General features: G+C 30.0%; 2 protein-coding genes across 2 annotated transcripts; both read left to right on the forward strand.

The window, feature by feature from the left end:
- The first annotated feature begins 1569 nt into the window (after positions 1-1569).
- LOC109814265 (uncharacterized) lies at positions 1570-6683 on the forward strand. The gene is made up of 5 exons (XM_020378646.2): positions 1570-1813; positions 2343-2485; positions 2589-2718; positions 4450-4641; positions 6282-6683. Exons 1-5 carry the CDS (start codon positions 1679-1681, stop codon positions 6489-6491), a joined length of 810 nt encoding a protein of 269 aa, XP_020234235.2. The 5' UTR covers positions 1570-1678; the 3' UTR covers positions 6492-6683.
- Positions 6684-10542: 3859 nt separating this feature from the next.
- Positions 10543-13806, forward strand: LOC109814248 (putative WRKY transcription factor 31). The gene is made up of 5 exons (XM_020378621.3): positions 10543-11092; positions 11407-11505; positions 11631-12197; positions 12293-12406; positions 12828-13806. The coding sequence occupies exons 1-5, from the start codon at positions 10733-10735 to the stop codon at positions 13518-13520; spliced, it is 1833 nt and encodes a 610-aa protein (XP_020234210.2). The 5' UTR covers positions 10543-10732; the 3' UTR covers positions 13521-13806.
- The last annotated feature ends 6664 nt before the right edge of the window (positions 13807-20470 follow it).

Genomic DNA, 20470 nt, shown 5'->3' on the forward strand with positions numbered 1-20470 from the left:
CTTTTAAAAAAATAATTAAAATTTTAAAATATTTTTAACTTTTTGTTTTAAATTTTTTAATTTTACATCCACAACATTTAATTTAATATTCTTCCTTTTTTCAATTTTTACATACATTCCCTTATGTTTCCTTCACCCCACCTATTTTGGTAACATGTGAAAATTAAAAGAAAAAAAAAAGTGTGTGAATAAAAAGAAGAAAGTAGCAAATTAAAAATTTAAAATATAAAATTATTTTTTAAAAAAAAATTATAATATTTTATAATATTTTTTTAAAAGGAGATGTACTTATAAAAAAAAAAGAGGTGTATATACCAGGAGCCTTTGAGTGGTTGGAGTGGGCGGAAGTGAAGGAAAGCCCAATCTAGATGCTGACAAACACACCGAAAATTGCTCCCTGCACCATACAGATTGCGTCGTACACCCTTCAAATTTTCCAAATTCCCAAATTACCCTTTCTGTCCTTTCACCCTTCACTTATTCTTCCCATTCATGCCCTTCTATCCAATATTTTATTTGTTCCAAAACACCCCAATCGAGAACAATGCTTATACGAAACAATCAATGCGGAACAATAATGGATCTATTTGCATAAATTTAAAAATAAGTATTTTTTTAAAAAATAGATAAGAGTTATTTTAAAAAAAAACAGAAATCTACATATTTAAAAAATTAGACAAACATATAAAAAATAAAAAGTATTTATTTTATTAAAAATAAGTAATTTTTAAAAAAATTAAATAAAAAGATTCATTATTCAAAATGGATATTCTAAAAAATGGTATTAATTGATCCTAATTAGAAATAACATTTTTTTTTCTTAAACTTAAGTGATAATTATTAATTTTTAAAGTTATCTAAAGGTAATTTTTTTTATACCTATAATTAATTTTAAATTTTATTTTTTTATGTATTCACTTATAACTAATAACATTAAATATAACATCTATTTAAAATAAAGAGTATTTTTAATATTTAGTAAATTGAAATTTATGACAAAATTAATTAAAAATAATAAACTTAATTGATGATTTATTTTATGTTATTTATGATTAGGACTGAAGGAAATATTTATTTGATCATGAAGGTAGTATTTATAATTGTTTTGGATATTTTTTTTTTGAATTTAGTGTTTCAAGTTAACAATTTCGGAATAAGTATCTTTAAATAAGATTTTGAGAATGGATGTTTCTTTACGTACTTAATAATCTTAAATTATAGATAAATATAATCTTATATTATAATATAAATTATTTATCATAAATTTAAATTATAATTAATATGATCAAAATATTATTTATTACAAATATTAATTATAATATAATTTATATATTCAAAATTATTAATTATTATAAATTTTAATCACATAAAATAAAAATTTATCATATACATTGTAATGTTAAAATACTAATTATAAATAAAATTAATATATTTTAGTTTATTTGATAATATTTTTTTAATCATTTTATAAATATATTAGTTTTTATTTTGCTTCCACTCTTTCTTTATTAATTTTATAATTTATCAAACAACTAAATGGTTTTTTTTTTTCCTGGTTTCCTCTTCTTACTAATTCTTCTTTCCAGACAAATTGTAAGACACATTTCTCCGAATCTCCATTCTCATTTAGACTGTTATTCTCTTAGCGTCGTTCAGAAGTGGAGTGAGTGAGTGAGTAATGTTGCGTGTTGCCCCAAAATTCTTCAGCAGTGTCCCTCTTCGGACCATTTCACCCTTTGCATGTCGCTTCTCACTTCGTTCTATCGCTGATTCTGCTCCTTTCAACAAAATCCGCATTCAAAGGGATGACACAGTCAGTCATTGCAACCCATTCCAATTCCATTTCTTTCATATCAAGTTTTTTCGCTCATGGGGTTGCTTTGTTTTGCCGCGTTCATAAATTTCCATTTTCCTTTGTCTGAAAAATTGAATTTTTGTGACTTTTTTTTCCCCATTGAATGGGGGTTGAGTAATGGGTTTTTGAATTGAACTAGGAGGGTATTGACGAGCCTCTGCAGGGAAAAAGATAAATTTTGGAACTTTTTTATTTATTTATCATCAATGTGTTGGGATAGTTATTATCTGGAAACAATGAATTGAACTTAGAACTGATTATTTAATGATGTGCCAATATTTATCCTGGACTATAGCTGAAAATTTTTGTGCATTTCAACTTTAATGTGGTTTTCACTTTGCAGAATAAAGTTGTGATTTAGACTAGATTGATAAGATATCATTTTTAGTGATGATGTTAGGCCTGGAGTTTTCTTATGCCATTTGCTATCTGTAGTGGGACCTCATTGCTAATTTTCTGTTATGTAATTTCTGTTTTCAATGATTAGGCATTCGATGCATATGTCGTTGGCAAAACCGATGCACCTGGAATTGTTGTGCTTCAGGAGTGGTGGGGAGTGGACTTTGAAATTAAAAATCATGCTGTGATGATTTCTCAACTTGGTCGCGGATTCAAAGCTCTTATTCCGGAGTAAGATAGTTGTTTCATCTAAATTTCCTAGTATTTTGTCTTTGTGTGTTGAGCAGTAGCGTATTCTGTGGATTTCTAATGGGTTTTTGCCTTTTTCTCCCAGTTTGTACAGAGGAAAGGTTGGTCTGGATGTTGCAGAAGCACAACATTTGTTTGATGGTCTTGATTGGCAGGGTGCTGTGAAAGATATCCATGCTTCAGTTAATTGGCTTAAGGCAAATGGTTCAAAGAAGGTTTCTCCCTGTTCATATGTTGTCAAGATAAAATCTGCTTTATTTTTAGAATGCCCTCTTAAGTCTTAACCACACTGCCCTGGTTAATATGGACATATTTATATGTTGACCTGTAACTGAAGGATCATTCTGTTTTTATTGCCATTCTGTGATTGCAGAAGGTTCTTCTGCTTTATCAACTCATGATGGCATAAACTAGTCTTTGTTATGATTCATTGAGTTGGCTTGAGGGTTTGATAGTGTGAAATAGGCATAGTATAAGCCTATAAAGCACCGATACTTCAACTTGCTTCACGTATCCGATACGTATCCGACACGATACTCTTGGATACTTCACCGATACTTGTCAATGAAGTATCCTAACTTTTGAAAATATTATGAAAATTTTATATAATCTCGATACTCTCAGATACTTCACCGATATTTATTGGTGATACGTATCGATAAAGTATTCAAATTTTTGAAAAATTATGAAATATCCATTACAACTAAATAAGATATATAAACATTTTTAATATAGAAACATAGAAATATTGGTCCTTGATAAACTGTAAATGAAAATTGTCTTCTACATAGATAATTTTAAGAAATGAATGAAATTGGTAATATTATTTCTATTTGTAAATAATAAAAGTTAATTTATGATGAAATGGTTTATAATTATTTTTAGTAATGTACAATACGTATGTTTTTAATTTGGATTTGCAAAATAGCAATTATATATTTAATGTTTATAAATTTTGATCAAAATTACAAGTACACAATTATTATATTGTATGAACATTGATATGTATGACGACACGTATCTTACAAGTATCGTATCCTATATATTTTAAAATAATCGTATCGCCGTATCGGATACGTGTCGTATCCGATACGCGTATCGTATTGGTGCATCATAGGTATAAGCTAATACAATACATTGTACTTTGTTTGTTATTTTTGGTGCAAGAAGTATTACATAAGGTTATTCATCAAACCCCTCTTATACATTAAAATTGTGAGACAATTTAATTTAGACTTGAGGGAGGGATTGAGCTTAATTTCATTTTGGTGTACGAATTCATGAAAAAATTTCCCCATGAAAAGTTGAAAACCCAATTCCTGATAGTTTTAAAATTTATCAAGCCCTGTGCTATCAAGTGGGTATAATATCTGGCCTTATTTATCATGTGTATCTAATAGGTCAGGAGTCTTACTTAAAGTGAGGCACTAATGGTTAGTCCTCTAGTCCCATAACCATTGTTCGAACTTGTAATTTACTTATGGTAATTTGGATCCATCTACCTTTTGTTTTTTATTTGGAAAAGTTGGCATTATAATCATGACAATGGATTCATCTGAATAGGTGGGAATTATTTTCCAGACTTCTTTTTATAACATTTCACGTATAGTATGTAATTTTGATGAGCTTGTGTGTTATACTGTCATGTGATGACATGATAAGTTTATCAACAATGTTTATTAATGTATTTTGATAGTAAAAGAGCTTATTAAAGGTAATTTTTATCGATAGGGAGCATGTTTAATTATTAATTCTGTTATGAATCAGATAGTCCAAGTCCTCTATTTTTCATAGATTACATGCCAAAAGGGTAGATAAAACGGAGTCTGGTTGTTTATTTATTTTGTAATTCTTCCCTCCTAAATTTTAAAATACCATTTTACTTAAATTAGAGGTTAGTAATTGATTTAAAAAAAAAAAAGTGAATTTATCTTTAATTGCAACAGGCTGGTGTCACTGGATTTTGTATGGGGGGTGCTCTCGCCATTGCAAGCTCAGTCTTGGTTCCAGATGTTGATGCTGTTGTAGCTTTCTATGGAGTTCCTTCTTCTGAGCTTGCAGACCCTGCCAAAGCCAAGGCTCCCGTTCAGGCCCACTTTGGAGAGCTGGATAATTTTGTTGGCTTTTCAGATGTTACGGTATGATAATATGTTTCTGATACTCATTGCTGACCTCTTTTAAGCTGGCTTTTTCCCAATTGAATATCACTGTTTTCTTCTGCTTCTTTTTGTGTGGAGGTGGGGTTTCCTACCTTCTAAAGCATACATGTAGTTTCTTTTGGTGAGGATCAATATGCAGAGGGACTCTTGATCTTACACAGATGTTCTTAATATAAAACTTAATGATGGATGGTTTTAAATGAAAAGTGAAAATTATGATCTGCTTTCTGGTTAATGATGGATGGTTTCCTACCATTTAATTTTATCGATACTTAGTGACCCATCTACCAATTTTTCATAATCCATTAGATTAGATATGGTATGTTTATTAGATTGAGATTTTAAGAGATTATATTGACATTAAAAAAAGTGTGGATTTTAAATGACTATATAATAATGTAATGACTAATAAAGAAAAGAGAGAAAAATAAAATATTTTAAAAATAAAAATTATTTAATTTTTAAAACCTTACTTTTATTGATGGATTGGATATTCATCCATGAAAAAATTATTAATGAATGGATTAGATGATTTTTTTTGCTTTAAATAAATTAGATGAATTGAATTTTTAGGGTTTAGGGTTTAGGGTTTAGGGTTTAGGGTTTAGGGTTTAAACCCTAAACCCTAAACCCTAAAAATAAAAATTATTTAATTTTTAAAACCTTACTTTTATTGATGGATTGGATATTCATCCATGAAAAAATTATTAATGAATGGATTAGATGATTTTTTTTGCTTTAAATAAATTAGATGAATTGAATTTTTATGTGAATTTTTAATCAATTTAAATGGATCAATGAATTATTTTTATTCAATTCATTATGATCTGTCTAAAAAATTATCCACTCCATCCATTTGCCACTCCTATTTTAAATCTAACAAACCAGCTTTTGATGTCTCCTAGTGAAATAGTGGAGGGCTAAATATGAGAAATCAATATCATTCTATTTTTTCATACATTTGTCCATTGTTTATATTTCATCTTTCAAATATATTTCTTACTTTCATCTGTACCAACTCATCAACATTAGTACAAGATGCAAAATTAAATTTCAGTCATGCACATTCCTTTTCTTTAACAAGCTTCAACAAGTTAAGATTATTACCTTTTTATCCTTTTCATTTTCATTCTTCTCTCTATTTTTCCATTTTTCTATTATTCACCTTCTTTACCAAGCAAAGCATATTAATCATCTTATTTTTCACTTTTCTTAACCAAGCAAAGCATAAAGTTGAGAAAGTACAAAACTATGAAGTCTACTGGCCATGAATTTTCCCACCTTATGAGTCTAGAACTTTACCTTGTAAAGAAACAAAACCTAATAGGTTCTAACCTTCCTGTCATTCCCATGCTGCCAATACACAAGATGTAAAATGCTATAAATGTTAAAATTTGGTTACTTTGATAATAGCTAATCCCTTAACTATTAAGTTTTATATGCAACCTCTAGTTGTACATTTTCAGGCCTTTTTCGCCATTTAATTGCTACCACAGTTCCATAATTCGTTTGGAAATAGGAACGGGGAGAGGGAGGGAACACTTGTAGATGTTCTGAATCCCAAATTCTTTAATTCAAGCAATATTTATATCATGTTTGGACATTGTTTGATGTCTCAGGCCACGAAGGCCTTGGAGGAGAAGCTGAAGGTATCTGGTGTTCCACATGAGGTACACATATATCCTGGCAATGCACATGCATTCATGAACAGATCCCCAGAAGGAATCCAGAGGAGGAAGAGCATGGGAATGCCTGATGAAGACGAAGCTGCGGTTCAGCTTGCCTGGTCTCGCTTCCAGTCATGGATGACACATTACTTAACTGCCTAAATGGTATGATATGCTTCTATATTCTTAGGTAGTAATTTAGTGTAACACATAATGGCCCCATAAACTCTAAATATGGTGCTTGTTACCTTAGGGTGGATACACCCTTGGGAAATTTCACTAATAATTTTGAAATGGTCCAAGTTTGTCTAGACTATAGTAATAAGTAAATATGGTCTTTGTTTATTGGTGTCACTTCTTTCTATTCTATGGTCTCGTTTTTGTCTAGCTTTAACGCGTGCAAGAACCGACCGTTTTGATGAAATAACAATTGAATCAAAGCTGGTGATCCTTTGAGTGTTGGACAGGTTTCAACAGTTGGGACACCATTTAAGTATTGCTTATTTCAACAAATCATCGGATTTATGATTCCATCCATACTTGTGTCCTTTTTTAAACAATTTTTTTGGCTAGCAATTTAATTTGGTTTAGCTATTTTTATCAATCCTTGTGCCTAATCTTGTGGTAGAGAGAGAAGAAACGACATCAAAATCAAAGTCATAATGTGGATGGATAGCTTGTGGATACGTTTGAGTTTCGTGTAATATGCTACGTCCACACTTTGACATTATACAAAACAACGTTGGTTTTCACTCTTATCCCGCAAATAGGGAGTTATTTGTTTAAGCTGACTAATGGTGACTACTACTTATAAACCTTGGTTTAATTTGAATTTACATTATAATATTATCTTAAGAGATAATCCAATCAGTGTATGAATCGAATAGTTCAACGTGCAAATTAGCCACGGCCCACGGGGTTTGTTCATGATCTAATGCAAAGAGCTTATCCTGGGTCCACCTTTGATTTATTTGTCATAAGATGGTTCAGCATGACGCGACGTAACTTTTCACAACCAATTATTTCGGCTTCTCCGACAGCTTTGGAAACCAAAGTTGAAGTCAAATTTGATTATTATGCTGATATGTTAATTGCACTTGGAAGAAAATGTTGGCACTTTTGTGGGTACTCTAGCTTTTTGTGGTGCCTGTGTGAGAGTGTGAACGCATTGCTAGTGCCATGGACATGGTGAGGACGAGTTGAAGACTTTGATTAGAAGGAAAGGATCACGTGAGGAAAGACTAATATAAAATAGAACTTAAAACAGCTACAATTCGACCAATCTCTTTATGCATAATAATGACAAATTGATCATTTTGAATTCAATTTTGGATATATTGTGTTAATAACATACTATAAACGTTGAGGATAAATCAAGTCTAGACCATTATTTACTTATTTCAATGATAAATAAATATACTTTGTAAAATGGAGTGGACATTATCCATTTTCTTTGAACTACATAGCCAAAGCACATGGTTTTTTTGGCTACGCGTCTATAACCTCGCTCTCAAGAAATTAGAGGGACTATAAGAGGAAAACACGAGGCAAAAGCTAGTATCACTTTCAGATAGGTTGGCAAAATATTATGAGCTTCACTTTCTTTCCGTGATGTAAGACTCGAACAAGTAAAACCGACCAATACATCATAATCAAAATAAAAAAATAAAAATAAAAATTAGCTGGCTAGATTTGGCAACATAAACTCATATTCTATTTATAATAAGCCAAAAGGAGTCATAAAAAGTTGCATTGATTCTTAATACAATTCAGTTGGAGAATTGTTATAAATTCATAGTGTATGAGATAATTGTTTGTAAATCTATTATTGCGTAGTACGTACTATATTTAGATTTATACTATTTACTTGGAAATATTTCAAAAGAAGAACACGATGTTGGATTGTTGTTGCCTTGTTGGTGACCACGTAGCCTTGGATGAAAGCATCAACCGTGGCAACAAAGCACCTAAGTCCTACAAAGACATGTTACTAAAGCCTATAGGTAGCAATCAAGATGATCTTGCCACTAGGATTCTGGTGGGAGAAGTGAATTAAAAACCTTAGATTATAAGTTTGGGAAAAAAAAGAGTCAAAGTTTTACTCAAGTTTTTATTTAAGAAAATGAAAGAAAACTCGTTTTTATTTTCAGCAAAAAGTGAAGCACAAAGTTAGAAAACTCGTTGAAAATGCTTTAGAAACTAAAATTTGAGTTTAGGTTTTAATCATTCGTTGGGAAAGTATTAATATCTTAAAATATTTAATTAATAATTAAAAATCATTAAGTATATTATTAATAAATTGAAATATTTATTTTCACTTTAATACATAATTATTTATAACTTTTAAGTAAATTGTTACCTTATCTACTTGATTGAGTATGTTGACTAAGTATTATAAATCTTTTGGTATTAATTTTGGTTCTTATAAATAAAAAATATTATATTATCCTTCGCCATCTCTTTAAAATTAATATGTGATATATTATGATATTTTATTTTTTATTTGTGAGAATCAAACACATTATAAAAAATTTTACAAAAATTCATGTAATTTGCTGGATCAACGAAGTTAGACCTATTTTATTTTAACATATTTTAATCTATTTTAGCATAAATGAATTAGTAATTGTGAATATCTATGAACGAACCTTCTAAGAATATTTTCTATTTTTGCTCAACTTTGAAAGTCACCGGTAAGCAGTTTTGAACATTATAATTATTGATTTTCTATCTATAATAAATGAAATGATGGTTTGATTACTCAAAGTTCAAAGCTTATTATAAGAATTCAAAATTAATTTTTAACATCAAAATAGACTACTGTATAAAAAACATCAAAATAGACTAAACTATAACATATACTAATTTTTTAAGTTAAGAAATATAGTTTCTAAAATTAAAAAAAATCAATAATGCAATTTACTCTTTTCACGAAGAAAAAGAGAAAAATAAATGGAGAATCCAAAATCAAATAACAATCATATATCAACATCCTTAAACAAACTTTCATTTAACACATTTTATTTCTCCTTTTTTTTATTACTTCATATCAACTTCTATATTTATACTTCTTTTTTTTTATTTTATATTTTTCTCTCCAAATTTCAAATAGCAAATAATACTCAAGTAAGCAACATTGTTGAAAATCAAATGATTATAAAATTAATTAAAATTATTATTTTTTACATACATTTTGAAGAAATCCCTTAACATCAAACTTAAAATACCTCTCACAAGTGTTTGTCAAACTTCAATATAACAAATAAAAATCTTAGATTAAGTTAGATATTATTAAATTATGACTAAAGACTAAATAAATAATATTATTTGTGAATTATTTTCAAGAAGTCATGGGAAGTTGTTCCGGATCTATTATTTGAATATATATATAAAATAAATTGAATGAAATGTGGCATCTAGTGTGTATGTATCGAAGTGAAGGTTAGAAAGATGCAGGGACCCACAGAAAGTGGTGAGCATGTGGGCCCCACTAGAAGTGTTGACTGAGTCTGCACTTTTCACGAGTTTGAGGCGCCGGACCAATAGGGCTTCTCAATTTTGGGAACGCGTCAATCTCCTCTTCCTTTGCTCTTTCTCCTTCCTTCCTCTTCCTGCCTTCATTACACCATCAAAACAACACCATCGCATTTCTCACGGAATCTTCCAATTTCTTAAGCAAATTCAATTTTTCTTTAGACGCCTACCCATATTAATTTCCACAATTTTTTTCCCATCTCATTGGTCGCAATTCTTGAATATCGTTTGGTCAACCAACTTAATTTCCGGGACTTAACCCTAAATTTCTTTCCAACTTATTAAATCTTGTAATTATTTTATACGATAACTAAGGGTATGGGTACCCAGTCTCCCCTATGTTGTTGTTAGGCTTGGGAAAGCAATATCATCCCTGCTTTTCAAACCTATATTCATGGGAGTTATAAAATATATAATTATAATTATTATTAATTAAATACATTTTTATTCTCATGAATTTTCTTACGTGTTACCCCCTTTGCGCAAACGGTTAACAATAATCTCGCTTCTTAAATTTGTCTATTTTTACATTAACAGTTTTCGTACTTATCTTCTCACTAAAAAAATTCCATTCATTATTCATTAGAAAGTAATATTCAGCTAAGAAATGAAATGAAAATATTACATATATACACGTACGCAAGGTTAAAACAACTAAGAATATATTTTTTCATGACAAGTATATATTTGTCCACATGTGAATGTAAAAGTGAAATGTAATAATACTTGAACGTTCAAAGGTAAGAGAGACAACAACAACAGTTCTGGTCATCTTCTCAAGTCTCAGCTGTCCCATTTTATTGCCGAGTCCATTGCATCGTTTATAAAGACTTCGCAGACTTCTCTCTCTTCAGTCTCTGTTGGAATTTATGGTTAGAGGTGGTGGACTCTCCATGGATTCAGATCCAATTGGGAGCTTCTTCCTCCACAATAAGCCAATTGTTCTCAACTCTTTCCCTACAGAAGACACAAACCACCCCAAGTGGAAACTTAGTAATAACATGGACGCCACCAAACCCTCTTCTTCACCCTTCCAAGTCAACCTTAGCTCTTCCTCAAACAACCATGCCTCCAATTCTCCTCCTTCTCACAACCACATGAGAACCGAGATGGACTTCTTCTCCGACAAAAACATCCTCAAAGATGACAACGTTCTCGCTTCTGCTTCTGTACCTGACAATGATCATCATCGTTCCACCACTCCACCGACGTTGGAATTCAAAGTAAACGTGAGTGATCGACCCGTTATATCATATTTTCAATATTATATATTATATTATAAGTATAAAAACTTAGATACAGATATTTGCGTGTTTTTGACGTTATTCTTCGACCAGAATTAGTGTTTTATTTCGATAATTTATGTTTATTTGTGTTAACATTTAATGCGAATGTTTGATACCCATGAAATTTCAATTCTGATTAAAAAGTATTTCCTTTTATTATATGGTTTATGGTTCTAAAATTGAGCTCGATCAGTTTTTGTATGATCATCTCATCATCATGTTGGTGTGCTAATGAATCTGTAATTGTTTTTTAATAGACTGGTCTGAATCTTCTTACTACCAACACTAGCAGCGATCAATCTATGGTGGATGATGAGATATCACCGAATTCAGAAGACAAAAGAACTAAGAATGAGGTAAATATATGTATTTTTAATTAACAGGTAGTTTTATTTAATGAGATTACATGTCACTGGGTGCTTCACCTTTTCATTTTGGGGGGGTCTTTTAAAATTGAGCATTTGTCATGAACTTTTTTCAGCTGGCTGTTCTTCAAGCTGAGCTTGAAAGAATGAAGAGGGAGAATCAAAAGCTGAGGGACATGCTTGATCAGGTTAACGCGGATTACAATGCACTTCAGATTCATTTTATGGATTTGATGCAGCAGCAGAAGGCTGAGGAAGTTGGAGAACAAGAAGTGTTTGGTGGAAAGCTAGAAGAGAAGAAGCAAGGTGAGAGTGGTGGAGTATTGGTGCCAAGGCAGTTTATGGATCTTGGGTTGGCTACTAATGCTGACACTGATGAGCCTTCGTCTTCATCAGGGGGAAGAAGTCAAGATAGATCAGGATCATCTGGGAATAACAACATAGAAGTGGCTTCCAAGGAATTAGGGACTAGTAAGAATGATGAAGGAGTTGTGTATGAACAAGAGAAGAAGGAATATGGTAGAGTGAATGAAAGAGAGGATAGTCCCTCAGGTCATGCTTTTGCTGGTGATAATAAAATTCCAAGGCTCAGTCCTCCAAAGAATAATAATAATGTTGATCAGGCTGAGGCTACCATGAGGAAGGCAAGAGTTTCTGTTAGAGCTCGATCTGAGGCACCCATGGTACGTATAAGAGTTCATGTTCTTCAATTTTGGGAAACTGTTCATAGTAAATTGTTGTTCATTTTAGCTGATAGAGAAGTTTTTAATTGTCTCAGATCACTGATGGGTGCCAGTGGAGAAAGTATGGGCAGAAGATGGCCAAAGGAAACCCATGTCCTAGAGCTTATTATAGGTGTACTATGGCTGCTGGTTGTCCAGTTAGAAAACAGGTATATATATTTATGTGATGTCCTCTTTAAAGCTTGATTAATCTCCTTATTTAAAGCAAAAATGATGATTTCACATTTCTGAATACACTTTGGATGAAAAATATATATAGAAAAGGAAGAGAAAGTTAAGGAAAGATGTAACACGAGTTGTAAAATTGGGGAGTGAACAAATCAAAATTTGATTCTAATTAAATAGGTTGTATTATTAGTCACTACCTTTATTATTAGTCATTAGACTCGTTATTACCTTTATGTATTGCAAGATAAGTTTGCATTACCAAAACATAGTAATAATTATGATGATTTTGAGATTCATTTAATGTTGGATGAGAGTACAAAACCCTATTAAATTGAAGAAAAATGGTAGGGTTAAAAAACAAGTGGTTTTTCTAATCCAATATTTGGCACTTAAATTCCACAGGTGCAAAGGTGTGCTGAAGATAGAACAGTCCTTATCACAACCTATGAAGGCAACCACAACCACCCTTTGCCTCCAGCAGCTATGGCAATGGCACAGACCACTTCCTCAGCAGCAAGAATGCTGCTTTCAGGGTCAATGTCAAGTGCTGACAGCCTAATGAATGCAAACTTCCTCACAAGGACACTCCTTCCTTGCTCTTCAAGCATGGCTACTATCTCAGCATCTGCTCCATTTCCAACTGTCACATTGGACCTAACTCAATCTCCAAACCCTCTACAGTTCCCAAGGCATCCAAACCAGCTTCAAATTCCCCTCCAAGGCCTCCCTCAGAATTTTGCAAGCTCCTCAGCATCTTTAATGCCTCAGATATTTGGACAAGCCCTTTACAACCAATCAAAGTTTTCTGGTATTCAAATGTCACATGATGCAGACCCTTCACAGTTTGGTGGCCACTCTCAGCAGGTTCCACCACACCTTGCTGACACAGTTGGTGCTGCCATTGCTGCTGACCCAAACTTCACTGCAGCTTTGGCAGCTGCTATCACTTCCATTATTGGTGGTGCTCAGCAACAACACAACAGTAATAATAATAATAATAATAATAACAATAATGTCAACATGACAGCAAGCAACAACAATGGCAATGGCAACATCTCAAGTAGTAGCAACAACAACACCAATGCAAGGCAATAAAATCAGCAATTCCAACAGTTCTCCGAGGGAATTAGTTGCCTTTCTATTTTTTACGAAATTAATTTGATTAAATTAAGTTGATTTTATGTCTTTTTTCTTAATTAATTTGTTCATTTGCTTTTGAATCTTGGGATTCAGGAAAGTTTTACTATTTGACATAGACAATTTTTTATTTGGTTATAGACTTAATATATATCAGCTGTTATCCCTCAGTAGTTCGCTGAAAACTGTATACAAAAACAACGAAAAATTTACACATAAAAGAAATCACTTTTTTGTTTCCTCATTTTTTTATGTGGATATATGCAAATGTATGTCCTTATTCCTTTGTAATTTTTCTCGTGGTTGAAGCTACTTTATCTTGTTGCGAAAGAAAAATTGGGATGACAAAAGAAGAGATCTTTGTAGTAGTTGCGGGTAACAAATGGCACTATATAACAAGGAAAAGAATTCAAGAAAATCGTCTGAGAGTGGTTGAAGAGGATGTCACTCCTTGGACGCGTAATTAAGGATATTTTATGGTGAGATCACTAGTCAAACAGCTATGTGAACACAGTTTCACTAGCTATAACGTTAAAAAGTTGACAACATATATTTTTTTTCATCTATACTGTTCACACAATATTTTAAAATTAATTTATATTTGCATAAAGATTAAAATATTATTTTAACATTAATTATAAGACATGGATCTGTTGACATCATATATAATTCGGACATGATTTTATCTTTTATTTATTTTTATTCCTAGATCTCAAAAATACAGCTCAAAATCAAATGGAATAGCATTTTGTTGTTCAATTTTGACGCTAAAAATCATTTTCCATGTGAATACATGGCTGTATATTTACTATATCCCGTCCAACATACATAACTTGGGTTTTCCCATTAATCATTCATCCACAAAAGATGATAAAGCAAAGATCATATTAATCTTTTGTCAAGTCCAAACTTTGAATAGACAAGAAATGTTGACTAATATACTACGTAATCTTCTTCTCAAACCTTCTGCAGGAGACGAATGCATGTGAGAGAGAGTGAAATTTAATGCCCAAAGCCCGTGTTTACCAATATTTGTTTTATCTTATGCAAAAAGTATTTGTGGATAAAGAAAATTAAAATGTGAAGGTGCATGAGGGGTATATAGTATACGTTAGAGAGCTACTATACTAAACCTAACATGGTAGTAAGACCTAAAGAGATGCCTCCAATTTTATCAACATCAACATATATAGTGCTTTTGATCAAGCTATTAATTAGATTACTATTCATCGAAGCTTTTTTGTCGTTGTGTACTACACGCCAAAGCCTAACATTACCGAATCCACTATAGTATTCGAGAATGGTAGCTAGATTGTGTGCAATGCTTTTGCTGTAACTGGTGATAGTAAAGTCTTGATGGGTTGGTTGTGACTTGTGGGATTCATCATTTATTTGTTGCATGCCTTCACTGGCAAATTGAAAGCTCAAGTAAGCAATAGGCTATGATTTTTGCAATGCTCAGGCTAATTGACCATTCCCATGCTTCTGACTCGTGTTGCTACGCAGCATCAAAAGTAAGCATGACCTTTTTCTTCAAAATTCTGTGCCATCATGAGCAAAGATTATAATTCACTACAGCACGAGCCCTTTGTGATCGTTCAATTCAATGTTTGATTTATCATGCTACTATATACATGCATATATCTACTTTGACTTGAATAAGTTAATCATTGAATTTGATTGGTAAACTCTCATTTGGATGGTATGGATGATTATTTAACGTTAGCTTTTGTGATTGCGTGTAGTAAATTTTCTCGTTACCGTTTTTAGGTTTTACACGTCGTTTTATATTTATATGATATGATTCTCTATGTTTAGTTTTCGAAGGTTGATTTTTATGTAGGCAAGAGCCAATAGGCCTTTTTGTTGATGATCTTTTAACAAAAACCAAAACCATATTTTATATCAAAATGTTAATATTAAGATCATGTAGTAAAAGAATTGTCAAAAATTATAATCATACATTCACTTACTCTTCCACCTCACTTCCATCTCTTTTTTTTTTCTCTATCTCTATTTTTTTTTAACATCTCACTTTTTTACTACATTTCTTATATATTAAACATTCATAAAGAATAACTCTCCTTTCTTATATATTGAACAATTCTTCACTTTAACTTGAATTTTTCCAAATCTCAAGTCATTAAGAACCAAGAACAATTTTCTTGTCAACACATCTTGGAATCTCAAGATATGCAAACATTCACCAAGTCAACATAAACATTTTTATCCGTAAAGTCTTAATCAACATATTTGTTTGTTTGTACGTCTATGAAGAATAATTTTTCTTCAATCACGTATTAAATGAATTCAGTCTAACATCAATATGCTTTTATATGATATATAAGATTCTTGGTAAACTCAATGCACTAAAACTATCATAATAACAATAATAGATTTATGCACATACAAACTCAAACTATCAATAAGATCGTGTACCTTAATCAATGCATTTATTTTGCATTTGTGGTGGACGAAGCAATTGTAGGTTAAAACTTGAAATGTTGTCTTGTAACTAATGTTGCCAATGATCTTCTCGGTAATACCCTTAGCAAAGAAGGTTCCAGTATCATGAAACGTTTAAAAAATAAATAAAACAATTAAAAATTTTCACAAATACGTTTGCCTCTCAAGTAATACATAATATATATAAAAAAACAAAAATATTCATCGAATAAAACGTGTGAGAAACTTTTAGTGGGCAAATCTTTATGTTTTGAAACGAAAACTTGGTTTGAATTTTGCCTCTCAATTTTGGGCTTACATTTCTGACAAAAGTAAACAACAAATACTCAATTCACCAGGTCCAAAACAAGCCAGCGATGCCACAATAAAACAAACAAAAAGTCGTGATTTTTTTTTAAAAAAACTATCCTTGTTTTTGGATTTACATTTCAACGTTAATAAATGTTTAAATATAAGATGTATAAAAAAAGTGTTGAAAATAAAGTTAATGAATGTGTGTGGAAATGTAAATAATAAATGTATAAGTAAATCCATCAATTCTATCGGCCCAATTATCATATGTGGAGCACAAGCCCATCTATCTCATACAAGTGTTTATATAAGCTCGAATTTTTTTATTAGTATCAGGAGGGGAAAAAAATTATACCCATAAATACTCACAGAAAAAAATCACTATAATCGATAGATTAAAAATAAATAATTAAATAAGTATTCATTTAATAATGAGATGAAATCAAGTAATAAGATATTATACTTGTAAGTACTTGCACTTAGGAATTACTAAAAATACTTTTAATAATATATAAAATAATTTGGTCTGATTTATTTTTTTCTATAAATGTATGCCATAATTATTTTTTATGACCATGAAAATAATTTTATGAAAATAATTCACTATAATCTATAAAATAATGGTGACCCCAAAAGTCACCATGAAAATTTGTGACCGAGTGTAAGACATATTTTATGTCATTTGGACTATGAATTGGTTTTAGATAAAGGTGGAAAAATGGATTACTTAACCCAAAACTTTAATGTAGATTGTGAACTCTAGCAAACTAGGCTAAAAAGGTTAGGATTTTAGTGAGTTCTTGCAAGTTTGAATCAAGTCAAGATCAAATTGGGTTTGAATAGTTTACATTTTATTGGAACTTAAAATTTAAAAGTTGAATCTCTCCATTTTATTAAACAATTTGAGTCTAATTGGTTAGTTGAATCCGTTTTGCCAACTATAGATATAGACCAATTAAAGTTATATACAATGTATAAAAATAATAAACTTTTATGAACCAATAACACTTTATATAAGCTAAAATATTATTAGTTTAGTCGCATTACATCCCACAATTTACATTATTATTATTATTATTATTATTATTATTATTATTATTATTATTATTATTATTATTATTATTATTATTATTATTATTATTCACGAATACGCTTTGCATGTGCATAATTGTTTTATGATTGCTCTAAAAATTATTTTTAACCTGCTTTTATATTTTATCTTATATTATAGATTAGTGTGTTTTTGCGACCCAAAAAAACTAAACAATATTTTTGAAATGGATAAAGTAGCATATCCAACATTTTATGAAATCAAATTCTAGAAATTGTTTATAAGTATTTCATGAAATCTAATTCTAGAAATCGTTTATAAAATCAAATTTGATGTTACATTGGAAAAATAATTCAAAATTTTCAATTTTAGATCTTGTTTAGATTTAAAAAAAATATTATTTTATCATTATAATGTTGTTTAAAATTAAATATATATTTATTTTATAAATTTATTTCCTCTTATAATGTTAGGATTCTAAATAAATAAATAAAGACTCTTAAGATCAAAATGAAAATTAATGATTACTATCCTAAATGAAAAATGAAGGTCATATAAGATGTTATCGTAGATATAGGCATGAGGGACTCAAGTACATTAAATAAATTTGAGAAAATGAATATTTATTGAGAAATTATTGTTAATGTAGACATGACGAGCTAAACCACGTTAAATAAATTTTTTTGGTCTTTCTCAATTTTTTTTATAGTTTTGTTTTTCTATTATCTCATTAATGTGTGTAAAAAGAAGTTTTGTTATCAACAATAGTATTAAAGTTGATGGTTTGTACCGCCAAATGATCTATCATACAAGGATTGAAACTTAATGAAGCTAACGTAAGATCCTGATATCCAAAGTTTTCTTAGTGTTGTGGAAGTTAAGTAGCGTGTTCTATTGACGATAACTAACAACAATATAAGTTCATCCAATATATTTAGAGATGACAACGAAGTGGGACAAGGGGTAGGTAATAACTCCCCGTCACTTGTCCCATTTAGTGCATATATTCATTTAGTAAGTATTCATGAAATTTTTATATATTTGCAAGTATTCACGAGTATTTGTAGATATTTGAAAAATATACAATTTTTAAATAAAAAGATAAGAAATAAAATAATGTTAAAACATATATTTATATTAAAAATAATTTTGTAACATATATTTATACTAAAATAAATAATTATGACACATATATTTAGTGTAAAAATAAATTTAACTAAAATATTTTACACATAATTAAGAGTATTTTTAATATTTTTAAAATGTACATCTACCAACCTTATTATTTGTCCTTGTCTAATTATTAAGCGAATATTCATTTAATTGTCTATTTAAAATTCATTGCGAATTTTATTTGTAGGTAGGAATTTTTTGTTATCCCTAAATATACTCATGAAGTGTAACCAAGGAAGGAACACTAAAAAGTTTGAAATATACTCATACATGATAACACAAGTTGAAGACAAAATTTGAAAATTTTAATTAAAGAAAGAATTATTAGGAAAATAATTTAAAATTTCAATTTTAGATCTTTAAGATATTGTTTATATTTAAAAATATATTATATTATCATTAGGATATTATTTAGAATTAAAAAATATAATGATTTTAAGAATCAATTTCTTCTTATAATATTAGGATGTTGAATCCAAAAACAGAAACGAAATTAGGATGAAATGGTCGAAGGATGCAATTTTAAAAATTAAAATATATTTAAAAAATGTATAAAAGTTAAATTTTATTTTAAATAATTATATTTATGTGTTTTTAACATAAATTAAAAATATATTTATAAGCATCCATTTAAAAAAAAAAAAAGATTATAAATGATAATTGTAAGTTTCTCATGTCAATAATAAGTTTTATAAATTTATTATAAAAATTGATAGATACGTTACTAACAAATTTTTACAAAGAGGTTCTATTGATTATGTTATGAAAAGTTGTTGAACAAAAATATATTACATCACTATCTAGTTTAACTTTTACAACAATAGTAACCGATAATCATTGACAATAAAAAAAATTTCACTTGATGTATGTCATTCCTATTAATAAGTATGCACTCTCAAGACTAAAAGAAATACTAAATTCGTAGAGAGAAGTTAGATCATGGTAAATAAATTTTAAATAATAAATATTTATTGAGATGTTATGGTAACTATATATATGAAAACAAATTAGGTTAAATAAAATTGTGTTATATCAAATTTTGTTATGATTTTCTTTTTGTTGTTTCAGCATATAATTAAAGATGAGTTTTCGTTATCATATAAACATTTTATGAAATGTAATTGTAGAAACCGTGAGTGTTACTGCTGAACTAATAATAAATAAAAAATTAGAAGAAGAAAAGATATAGTTCCAGTTCCACATCCTCCCTGGTTTACAAAATGTGCTGATTATGATCTTAATTCGCACGTGTTGTATTGATTTCGTGAGAATGGGACCCACATTGCAAAGAAGTGAGGATGAAAAAAGAGGACCACGTGAGTTGCGTGTGATGAAAGCCTCTCTTGAATTAAGAATCCACACCTTGCTCCAACCAACTTATCTAACTCTGAATTGGGTTGCACAACTAGAAAACACAAATCACAATTCAACTTCCCTTGTGCTTTTGCTGCGCAATATATCACACATGTCATAAATGATCCTTTTCTCTTCCAAATTCCAATTCATACTCCAACCCTCCCTTCTTTTCTTTGCTACTCCTCACTCACAAAATTCATCAACACTTTAAATACCACCTTTCTCTAACTTACATTTCACACAATCAAGTCACCAAACCCCTTTTTATTATTATAAAATATAAGCTCCTTCATTCAATGTGTTTTATAGAGCATTCAGTTGGGTATGTTTGGCATGTTAATAATCTTTACTCTCCACATCTCTTGTATGCATGAATATGTGTGTGTGTGTGAGTGAATGAGTGTTACACAAAAAGATAACGTTTATTTCACGCCTAAGATTTTGGGCATCTATGTGTAATGTTGTATCAAGGGATGAAAACAATCACACGTTAGGTTAAAGGGTGTTAATCAATGTCAAAAGAACACTCACATTCGAATGATTTTGAATTGTTTCATTCATTTCTAATTTT

This window comes from Cajanus cajan, chromosome 8, assembly GCF_000230855.2.
Source record: "Cajanus cajan strain Asha chromosome 8, NIPB_CcT2T_4, whole genome shotgun sequence".
NCBI lineage: Eukaryota > Viridiplantae > Streptophyta > Magnoliopsida > Fabales > Fabaceae > Cajanus > Cajanus cajan.